The 11,283-nt window shown below is 46.0% G+C and overlaps 1 protein-coding gene across 1 annotated transcript; it reads right to left on the bottom strand.

The window, feature by feature from the left end:
* Window positions 1-6,090: 6,090 nt before the first annotated feature.
* LOC110549379 (cytochrome P450 2J2-like) lies at window positions 6,091-10,979 on the bottom strand. Its single transcript, XM_021638527.2, has 5 exons — window positions 10,815-10,979; window positions 10,292-10,433; window positions 9,412-9,599; window positions 6,566-6,707; window positions 6,091-6,475 (listed from the first exon to the last, which is right to left on the bottom strand). The coding sequence occupies exons 1-5, from the start codon at window positions 10,977-10,979 to the stop codon at window positions 6,270-6,272; spliced, it is 843 nt and encodes a 280-aa protein (XP_021494202.1). The 3' UTR covers window positions 6,091-6,269.
* Between the last annotated feature and the right edge of the window lie 304 nt (window positions 10,980-11,283).

Genomic DNA, 11,283 nt, shown 5'->3' on the forward strand with positions numbered 1-11,283 from the left:
CGGCCGCGTGGAAACTGCTAGTGAAAATGGCTGGGAGAAACTTGAGCATTTGAGTAAGGTGTATCAGACACCCTTAGGTTATCACATTTAATCAGAAGGCACTGTTTGACTGTACTTCATAGTCTCAGAGAGGTGAAATGGCCCTGTACACTGGCAACCCTAACAAGCCAGGCTTGCCACCTGTCTTCAATACACCTTTTAAACAGTCAATCTGATGGTGAAGAAAAAGATTTATTCAGTGGGACCACACTGGGAAGAACGAAGAGATACAATGACTGCCCATGTTCATCTTCCAGGTCTAACATGAGGATAAGGTTTAAATAGAAGGCAAGAGGTGAGCGAGGCACGGTGGTGCACGCCTGTGAAGCCAGCACTTGAGGAGGCAGCGGCAGGCAGATCTCTGTGAGTTCGAGGCCAGCCCTATCTTCAAAGCGAGTTCAGGACAACCAAGGCTGCACAGAGAAAGCCTGTGTCAAAAAAATAAGCAAAAGAAAAAGAACAAAGAAAAGTCAAGAGTGTGCAATAAGGAAACTGTGTTCACTTACCCTTCACCATCGTCTCAGCTCCATTCTCAAGTTTGCCAAGTTGCAAATCTTTCTGTAGGAAACCAGTTCCTGCTCTGGCCTCCCGCAGAACCTCAGCCTCTTTTTCTGCCGGTATGAGATTGCTGGGCTGGCTCCATTTTCTTAGGATGCATTACTTGAATAGTCTGATAGCCAAAGAGAGGGCCACAAGTGTCTCTGTCCTCACTTCTGCTGGTTACTTAGAGCCAGGATAGAAAGAGCAGAAGAAAATGAAGGAGGCAAGGAAAGGGGTCTCCCACATCACATCTGGGTCTTGTTGTCTCTAGCCAACTGAGAGGCTTCCCAACACAGTTAATATTTGCTATGAGGACTGTGTCCCTTTTCTATAGTGATGTTTCAAGTAAGAGCAAAGAATCGTGTTTAATGCCTAAGTGTGGCCTTTTTTCTTTCCTAACTGTAAATCTGCAGTCTTCTAGGACTCTCAGAAACCCATTTATAAAAAGAAAGAAAGAAAGAAAGAAAGAAAGAAAGAAAGAAAGAAAGAAAGAAAGAAACCCATTTATAGTAAAAGACATTTTCTGAACTCCCTCCGCAGCCTTTTAACCTGTGGTTTGCATTGTTAGACCGTCATCTACCATCTATCATCCCATTTATTTAAAGAGGAAAAAGGATGATGGGGTATCCCTCAGAAACTCTTGTTCCTGGGTGCTTCGAGGCTGCAAGAATAAATAAAAGCCTATACAAAATGTAAACCACGGGGAAAGACCTTATCCAAAGGGACACGGAGCAAGTCGGAACATACTGCAGAAGAGCTGTGGGTTTAACATGAGTGAAGACACACAAGGGACCTCAATCATAGTTTGTAGCTTCTAGTTATGGGATTCAGAGGCGTCTGGTTGCTAAGGGATACCAGTTGCATGGCTCTCTGTTTTCATTCACTGATTAAATACACAGTCTTGTCTTGCTGTGCATGTTCCCAAAGTCAGTCTAGGCTGAATGGGCCAATGTAAAGGTGTACTGAGACACTGAGACTAGAACCTGTAGTGAGAATTTTGGAATTTTGGTTTCTCTTAAAAACACTGAAATATTATAAAAACATGTTTTCATTTTAATTCCAGGTTTGGGGATATGGAGCTGCTTCACAATAACTGACTGTGATGTGCCTCATGCTTTATCAGGGGCCTGATTTTGCCAGCTGTGTATTGTTTTTTACAGTTGTGTGACATTTGGAATTCTGGGGACTTTTTGGAGGGTATATAACTGCTGTGGTGGGGGGAATGGTTGGTTGGTTGTTGGTTGCTGTTGGTCATGGTTTGTTAAGTAGTCATGCACTAAGAAGAAACAAGAAAGAAGCAATTAGATATCCTGATGGTGATAAACTTGCCCCAAGGAGCTGGATGCCCCTAAATCAGCAAGAAGTAGTCTAATGATAATGTTGCCCCCTCCCCAACCCCTGACTTTATCTCTTTCCTTTCCTCTCTATCCTTTTTTTCTCTCTTTATCTAGTGATAAGGGTTAAACCAGGAAGGATCAAGGGTGGAAAGAAAGAAGAAGCCATAATGTAAAAAATGTCGGTTACAAGGACAACTGTGGGCCAGCCTGCCTTCTCTCTGCATATCCCCACCCCTCACTTACTACTCCTATAGTTACTGCCCAAAGTAATTTTAGCAGGCCAGCTCCAGCCCACTCTGTCTGCTCTGTTCTTGCTTCTTCTCTAGCTCATCTTTTTTCCTCTCTCTCTCTCTCTCTCTCTCTCTCTCTCTCTCTCTTTCTCCCCATTCTTTCCATTTTTATTTTCCTTCTCATGTGTTTTCCAGACATCACAAGTTGGCCTGATTTGCAGGTCTGTGCCTTAGAATCCAGAGAGCTTGTCTTGTTTTTGGTTACTTGGTTGCATTGGTTTACCTCACCAAACTGTCTCATCACTTACCAACTTGTCCCTAGGGTTACCCTTCTGTTTACTTTTCCTTCCTCTATTTTTTTTCTTTATTGACCTAAACCAGTCGGTTGCTGAGGATTGGTCTGGTGTGCTGTGTATTCAGATGCTGCTTTCTGTGCCCCGAGATACAGTCCAAAAGTGGGCATTGTCACCAATTGTCTCACCAAACAAAGTCATATAAACATTTCCCCCGATTATCTCTGATTGGTTAATAAAGAAGATGAGTAGCCAATTACTGGGCAGAAGAGATAAGAAGGCTGGACTTCCTTTCCCAGTCTTGGGGCCTCAGGTAGGGACCCAGACTTAGAGAAGGAACAGAGAAGAAGAGGTAGAGAAAGGGCATGGCCGTGAGGACTGGTCTGATGGAGCAGAAGCAACTCAGGTAGGAAATAATTTGGGGCATGAGGCTTGGAAATAGCCAGGTTAGCATAGGGGTTTAGAGTAGATCTATGTCTGCCGTTATAGAGCCCAAAGCTTATTAATAAATTTAGTAGGTCTTTGTATTGTTGTTTAAGAGCTAGAGTGGGTGAATAGAAACCACCCTCCCAAAAAAATTTGTATTTCTTATATTTTCAGTCACTAGATTTACTTTGCTTATTTTTGTCTCGTTTGCACAGCTGTTGGGTTTAAGGCTGAGCACTCAGCTGTATCAGCCGCCCCAGGGACCAGACAATACTGCAGAAGACGGGAGTGAGAAAGAATATAAGAGCCGAAGTTAAAGAGGAGTGGTCATAAATGTTGCCTTTTGGACATGTCATGGCTGGTTCAGTCATAAATTCATCTCAGCTGGGATTACTGCCACAGATCATATCACTGGCCAACATTCCAGCAGTCAATACTAATAGGACTCAGTGGATTACAAAAAAAAAAAAAAAGAAAAGATGTTAAGAAGGATGTTTTAGAAGGCTTCTGAGGAGAGGGGGAGGGAGGAGTTAAGGATGGATAGAATTAATATATACTATATACATTTATAAAATTGTCAAGGATAAATAAAGGATTTTTATGTATTTCAGTCTTTTGAGACAAGGTTCCTTTGTGTAGCTGTGGAGCTCACTTTGTACACCAGGCTGACCTAGAACTCACAGAGATCCAACTGTCTCTGCCTCCCGAGTGCTAGATTAAAGGTATATGCCACCATGGCCCAGAAATAAAGACTTTTTTTTTTTTTAAGAGAGGGACTACTGAAGAAAAACCAGACTGAAACATTGGAAGTGAAAGTTTCAATAAGTTAAATAAAAGACTCTGCACAAAGCCCAAACCATAGAATGTACCAAGAGGAAGGCAGAATATCAGGGTTTGAAGCAAGGAAAGGGACAGTAGCATTCAACAACAAAGATAAATGGGTAAGAACATAAGAACATCAGAGATATATAAGATTCTGTAAAGGGGCAAAAACTACAAACTCAAAGCACAGAAGAGGAATTTTTTTTTCATACTAAAAAGAATAGAAAATATTTTAAAATCATAGCAGAAAGCTTTTCAAATCTAGTGGAAGTTATGGCCATCCATAATGGAGAGGCATTTATGACAGTGAACATGAGACGGTAAAAACTCTCCCAAGTTGCATTTTAGCTAAAAACCTAACTTTACAGAACAAAGGAAGCATATTTAAAGCTGCACAGAGAAAGACTCATCACAGGCCCTTCAAACTCACAGGTTTCTCAGTAGAAACTTAGAAAACCAAGAAGGCATGGAATGTTTTTAATCGAGACAGCTACATACACACAGCTGGGAGGAGTGGCCAGAGACTCAGGTACCGGTCTTATTAATCTTTCTACTCCCTCCTTCTAGCCCACAGCACTAACCTGAGAATCGCTGTAAAGTAGGCAAAGGTAATCTCATATGATGCTAGCAGTTGGTGCTGATGATAGCACCTTACAACAGCTGGAGATCTTTTAGATTTTTATTTATTTTGCAGCACTAAGAATAGAAACCAGGGTCTAGGACATGCCAGACAATTATTCTACCCTGGAACTACACCCCAACCCTCACATCTCTTAAACACTGCTCCACACCTAAGATTTTTTTTTTTTAAGATATATACTCCAGGTCAGCCAGAGCTACATAGAGAAACCCTGTTTTGAACCACCCCTAACCACCACAAAAAAAAAAAGAAAAGAAAAGAAAAGGTATCTACCCACTGGTCAGAAGAGGGCAGGAGAGGACAGGAAATAGTATATATGAAGGGAGAAAAGATTTTGTGTGTGTGTATGTGTGTATAAAATTTTTTAGCGTGCAGTTGTATAAGTCTTATCAAATACATACAACTATGCATCCATCACCACAGTCAGTAAAACATTTCCATCACCCTAGAAAAGTTCCATTTAAAAAATATATTTTTATGTTTTTATATCTATATGTTTTGCCTACATGTGTGTCTGTCCACCAGTGTTCATGCCTGGTGCCTGAGGAGATCAGAGAAAGATATCAGATTCCCTGGAACTGGAGTTACAGATGTTTATGAGCCATCATGTGGGTGTTGGAAATCAAACCTGGAGCTTCTGGGAAGAGCATTGTTATGGGGAGTCTACCAGAGATTACCACTCAGGCACAGTTGATAGACAGTTGAAAGTCTTTACTTCAGCTGGCTGGGATCACACTCAGGTATTCAGGGACCCAATGTAGACCCAAGAGTCCAGAGCATGGGGTGTCTGAAGGCAAAAACCACATCAGGGGAATTTGCAGAAGCAAGTAGTTTGACAGAAGCTTAGATAAGCAGTTAGATGTAGGGGGTTCTACATAAGCAAGTAGTTTATCAGAAGCTAAGAAAATCTAGCTGGGGCATCTTCACCTCGGGATTCCTAGAATAGTTTGGTAATTTTCCATGGGATTGATCCATCAAAGAGATAAAATTCTAATTAAACCTGAAATGGCCTCAGCAAGAACACAGGATGGAGGAACCGAAGCACTCTCTTTCCTTGTCATGCAGTAAGTACTCTTAACCACTGATTTATCTCTCCAGCTTCCACTCATGAATTTTTAATAGCCCTATTCCTAACCCTTGGCAACCAAGGACTGAGACAGCTGGGGTTGTGGCACAATGCTTAATTTTATAAAGAACAGGCAAATTCTTTTCCACCATGATTTCACCATTTGACAGTCACCAGCGGTGTGTGAAGCCTCTTGGTTCTTTGCATTCTAGTTCTTAGGAGTGTCAAGAGTTTTATTTTTGGCAATTTCTAGCAGGCATGTAGTGACTTCTCATTTTTATTTTAATCTCCATTTAATACAAGTAATTCTCTCTTTAATAAAATTTGTTTAAAGATACACTATTTCAAAGCATTGGGACAGTTTTAGGGAAAATACAGCCAGGATCTTTGGTGGAAAATTTGGTGAGAAGAGTTCTCTAGACCACAGAAGTAGGTACTTCTTCCCTCTGGTCCAAAGAGGGCAGGGAGGAGTCATAAAATGGTGTGTGCCCACCCTCACCAGTTACAGTCTCCAGAGTTCGCATGTACTGCTGTTGACAGTATTGTCCCGAAGCATTTCCCTTTGAATCTATTTGACTTCATTGTGACACTTGATTTCCCCCCAAATGAACCATGTGAACCACTTCAACGTCAAACTTAACAAATGTTATAAAACCCTCCTCTGCCAAACCATAAGAACAGAACAGAACCACCCAAACCCAGTTAGTTACTGTTACAGGATTCCTTGCTACATCAATTTTTCTGGGATTAACTTCAGAGCTAGTATGAGACTTGTGGGCAGCTGAGCTAGGAAAAATCCACTTCTTCCTAGTCCCTGATTTTGTGATGCTGACAGGCAGAGGCTTTGTGTGTTGGGGGGCTACAGCAGCAGGTCCATTACTCCTCCCTAGGGCTGAAGCTGCTCAGCCGCAGCACTGCGCAAATCTTCTGGGGTTGAGGCTGCAGTGTTCCCCCAAAGACATATTCCAGCCCGAGGTCCTGGCTTCCTTCTGGTAGGTGAAACCGAAAGGTCCTGAGGAGGGTGGCAAACATCAGGAAGAGCTCCATTCGAGCAAGCTGTTCCCCAGGGCACACCCGATGCCCTGAAAGCAGAGGGAAAGGTCAGAGGGTAAGGGGGACCCTGTCTGTCCCCTTATGTCTCCACTCTAGGAGCCAGAATTTTGCCTGGATACCTGCAGAGAAGGGCAGGAAGGCCTCATTGGCCACGAAGTTTCCGTCCTTGTCTAGGAAATGGCCAGGGTTGAACTGATGAGGGCTCTCCCAGTACTCCGGGTCGTACAGCACAGAGGCCAGATTGGGCAAGATGATGGTACCCTGCAGGAAAGAGCTGGTGTAGCTCACCGAGGCTCAGACTTCACAATACCCAGCCTCGCCCTGGGGCTAAAGCAACTCTAGTATGTGGCTGGGAGTGAGCAGGGAACCCAGGATCCATGGAGATTTAGCAGGCAGACCCTCCTCCCTCTAGGCTCACACCAATTAAGGATAAGCCCACGACTGAAAAAAGAAAAAATGGGAAAAAAAAAAAAAGGAGGAGGAAAGAAAGATCAAGTGTTAGAAGACAGAAAATGTAGAGCCAGAGATGGAAACTTGACTGGTTGGTATCGGGGGGAGGAGACAATGAGCTATGTCCTCACCTTCCCAAGCTCTCACCCCAGTGCCTGCTCTGTCTCACAAGTGAAGTGAATGAGTGGTTGGAAAGAGAATCACACTGAGTAAGTGGGAGCAGGAAGGGCCAAAGGCTTCATGCCAAATGACCTATGCTTCTTTCCATGTGGACCCAGGGAAAAAGAGAAATGACACTAGCAGCTAGAGATATAGCTCAGTGATCCACACTTGCCTAGCATGCAAGGCCTGAGTTTAACCCCGCACTCCTGGCATAGGAAGGAGGGAGGGAAGGAGAGTGTGAGGGCGAGAAGGGAGACAATAACAAGGTCAAAGCAAAGAAAAATAAGTGTTAGTTATGGTCCTGGGACTTAAAACACTCAGCCTCAGGATTCTGGCGTCCAGGATTCAGGATTCCCACCCTATGGGTTATTTATCAAGTCCGTAGAATCAGGCCAAATATCCCATGGTAACCAGGACACTGATTGCAGCGTTCTTGGTTTAGACAAAGAAAACTGTAAGTTTAAAACCAAAGCAAAACAAAAACTGCCGAAGAGTTTGAAGTCTACATCCCAAGCAAAAGCTGGAGAGTGCAGAACAGTAGCTCCCAGGAGGTGTGGGCTATTGTCAAGGGTGCTGCACCACCCAGGCTGAAGGGACAGGACAGGCTCTAGCTGCTTGGACAAATAAGACACCAAGCTCTGCTCCTTCTGCGGCTTTCCGTGGAGGAATTGGGGAGGCACATGTTTCTACTAGTGCTTGAGTAAGCTACACATTTTCCTGTTACCGTGCTGGGAATTCCTTGGGTCCCCATCTGATGTGTGTGACAGCCCCACCCTCCACTTTTTGTGGTGCTGGGAATAAACCCAGAGCTTTCCTCACATGTGCTAAGCATGTGCCCCACCACCAAGCCACACCTCAGCCGAATCATCAATTCCTGTTCTTTTGATCGTGAGCCTTGGCCTTTAACATCTGAGTCATCTCTCTAACCCAGCTCAAGGATGCGTTTTGTTGTTGTTGTTTCTCAAGACAAGGTTTCTCTGTGTAACCTTGGCAATGCTGGAGTTTGCCCTGTAGGCTAGGCTGGCCTTCAACTCACAGAGATCCACCAGCCTCTGCCTCCTAAGTGCTGGCATTAAAGGCTTGCACCATCGCCCCCTGACTCAAAGATTCTTAATAATAACTGGGCGGTGGTGGTGCACATCTTGATCCTAGAACTTGGGAGGCAGAGACCAGCAGATCTCTGAGTTCAAGGCCAACCTGGTCTACAGAGCAAGTTCCAAGACAGCCAGGGCTACACAGAGAAAACCTGCCTCAAAAAAACAATCATCATCATCATTGCCTTCAGATGAAAGGACATTTGCAAAGAGGCTATATGTATCCCATTCCTAACACATCCGGTGCCTTGCGAAGCACAGACTGATCTTGGTTTGTTTAGCAGATTCAGAACACTCCATATCCACACATAAAAGGCAAACGTGGCTTTCCCCCAGATTTCGGAACCATCTGCCTCCTGGAGACCCTCTTCTAGCCTGTCCTCAGGAAATGGCAGTTTGAAGTTCGCCATGAGGTAGAATGTCTGAGCTTGAAAAGCATCCATTAAGGTGGACCCATTGCTGTTACTGCCCCTCAGTTGCTGAACCGGTGTGATGAACAATGTTAACTGTCAACTCAACGAAACCTGGAATCACAAGGCAGATGGGCCTCGAGCTTGGCTGGGGGGGGGGGGGTGTTGATCCTGTTAATTGAGGCTGTAAGACCTACCCACAGTTGGTAGGGATAACTCCATTCCCTGGGCAAGGGACCCTGGCCTGTGTAAGGGTAGAGGGCGCAGGCTGGGCACAACCATACATTAGTCATTACTCTCTGTTCCTGACCGTGCGTGCGTATAATGTACCCGCTTCCTCAGGCTCCTGGTGCCTTGATGTCCCTCAGTGATGACCAGGGTCCTCTGTGAGATCAAGTCCTCTTAGCCACCGGACATCTCTCAGCCCCTAGTTTTGGTTTTTGAGATAAGATCTCATATATAGTCTAGCCTGGCCTTGACTATTAGCTGAAAGTGACCTTGAACTCCTGATGTGCCTGCCTCTGCTTCCTGAGTTCTGGGATTGCAGGTATGTAATAACCTAACTTTAATTTGTTGGTTTGGATTAAACCTAGGGCCTTGCACATGGTAGAACAATATATGTGTGGTCAACAAACACTGGAAAGAGGTAACTTGAAACACCTCAGAACCACAGGAACCTTTCAGGTTATCAGTCTATGGCTGCATTCTGTCATAACCACTGCTTTGAATGCTACAGGTGACTGAGTGAGTGACAGGTGTGATAGTGACAGAAGCTTCAGCAAGTGGCTGTGCTGGGCAGGAGTGCCCTGCAGGTGCTGGCCTGGCACGGGCCTATTCCAGGCTGCTTACCTTGGGCACATAGTAGCCATGCATCCAGGTGGAAGTCACGCACTGCCGCACAGCGCCCACAGCCACGACGCTGCTAAGGCGCTGCACCTCATGGAGGACAGCACGGGTGTAGGGCAGCCGCTCTCGATCTTCATAGCAGACGGTCTGCGCAGTGCCCAGCACCTCATCCAGCTCCTGCTGCACTCTCTCTGCAGGTGGCTCCGTGAGGGTGTCAGGAAGATGCCTGTGGCCCAGCCTCCCCGCCCCACCCTACTGCACACCTCTATCTGGTTTTCCACGCAGACACAGCTGCTGAAGTACACAGCCCTAGGTTGTAACCCACACACACACATGCACCCTGCCACCAGCTGTTCTATGGGAGAGAGAATTTGCTTCTGTGTTTGCTCCTGAAGGGAGAAGTTTTGAGTAGATAAAGGACCTGGATGTGAGTCTCATAGCCTAGGAACTGTGGTCTTCATTCGGCATGTGAGAAATTCAAGGCTTCACAGGGTAGGTACATTTGCCCTCACAGAACTGGAGCTGGTTATAGCCAGTTTGTTCCTTGGAGAACTCCAGATAGTTTTGTTCCTCACAACGGTGACCTTACCTTTAATCCAGGGCCTAACACTTAGTAAGTGCTGAATCATTGAATGAGCAAAGCAACGCCTGCTCCCCCTACCCCACCCCCACCCCCATTACCAGTTCTAAGAGGAAGAATGAGTTCCCAAGGTCGTGCAGCAAGTCATAGGCTGGGAACTGAAATGACTCCTGCATCACAGAGATGAGAACAGGGCCCTCCCCATCCCCATAGAACAGAATGATGGGCACACGGTGCCTAAAGCTAAAGGCCCCCTTGAAACAGACTGAATAAGTTAGGCTGGGTATCACTGAGGGTGCCTACCCTGGATGGCTCTATGATGGACCAGGTATATGAGTGCCCAGTGCAGTGTGGTGGCCGTGGTGTCGGTGCCTCCCAGAAACAGATCAATCACCACTTGGATCAGGTTCTCCTCATTGAATGTGGAAACAGGGTCACCCATGGCCTGGTGGGGCGGGAAAGGAAGAGCTCTGGTTCTAAGGGCCCTTGTGACACAGCCCTGCTGTCTTCCTAAGGTCTGACTTGTCCCAGGACTTGTAGGATCAGAGCTTCCTTGAGGGTGAGACCCCCTGGCTGAGTCCCAGGACTGGGTTAGCTTCAATAGGAGATGGCTGTGGAGTTCTGCCCCCTGAATGTATGCCCTCTGCTTCCCAGCCTATCATCCATAGAGAAGCCCGCTCTGACCTGGAGAGACCCTTTCGTAACCCAAGTTTCAAGGCACCCAAAGGTTTGCAGAATGAGTCAAACAGGAGAAACAGGGCTCATGGCTGAGAAGTGAGGTACAACCCAGGAGTACAGCCCCTCCACCCCTGAGCTCCAGGCTAACCTTGGTGATCTGTGACAGGTAGCAGCTGATGAAATCCTTGGGGGCCTCAGCTGCTCTGAGCTTGTGCCTGATGATTTCATGACAGACGTAGCCCCTCACAGCCTCATGGCACTGAAATATCTTCTGGTGGGGTCCTGAGAGGTAGCGGAAGGCCCAGGGAAACATGTCGTACAGCTATGGAGAAAATGGCCCACTCAGGACTTACTCAGGCACCAGTCAGGACAGCTCAGTGCTGTACTGGAGGCTCCAAAATAGGTTAGGCCTCTGATTTAAGAAGCTCAGGGATGGCTTTTGTGTGGGGAGATGAAAACTGTATGGACAGACATAAGAGCCTAAGAGAACCGGAATCAGACCCAGCCACACCTCCTGCCCACATTTTGCCATCCCAGCCAGACCCCGGCTGAGGCTTCTTCCTAAACCGAATCCAGACATTCCCATGGCCTGCACACCAGCCTCCCCAAAAGCAGAT

This window comes from Meriones unguiculatus, chromosome 17 (assembly GCF_030254825.1).
Source record: "Meriones unguiculatus strain TT.TT164.6M chromosome 17, Bangor_MerUng_6.1, whole genome shotgun sequence".
Classification (NCBI taxonomy): domain Eukaryota; kingdom Metazoa; phylum Chordata; class Mammalia; order Rodentia; family Muridae; genus Meriones; species Meriones unguiculatus.

Coding starts and splice junctions, on each gene's coding strand:
- LOC110549379 (XM_021638527.2), bottom strand. CDS start 10,979: ATGTTTCCCTGGGCCTTCCGCTACCTCTCAGGACCCCACCAGAAGATA. Junction 10,434..10,814: donor ACCTGTCACAGATCACCAAG/GTTAGCCTGGAG, acceptor CCGCCCCACCAG/GCCATGGGTGACCCTGTTTC. Junction 9,600..10,291: donor CCATCATAGAGCCATCCAGG/GTAGGCACCCTC, acceptor AGCCACCTGCAG/AGAGAGTGCAGCAGGAGCTG.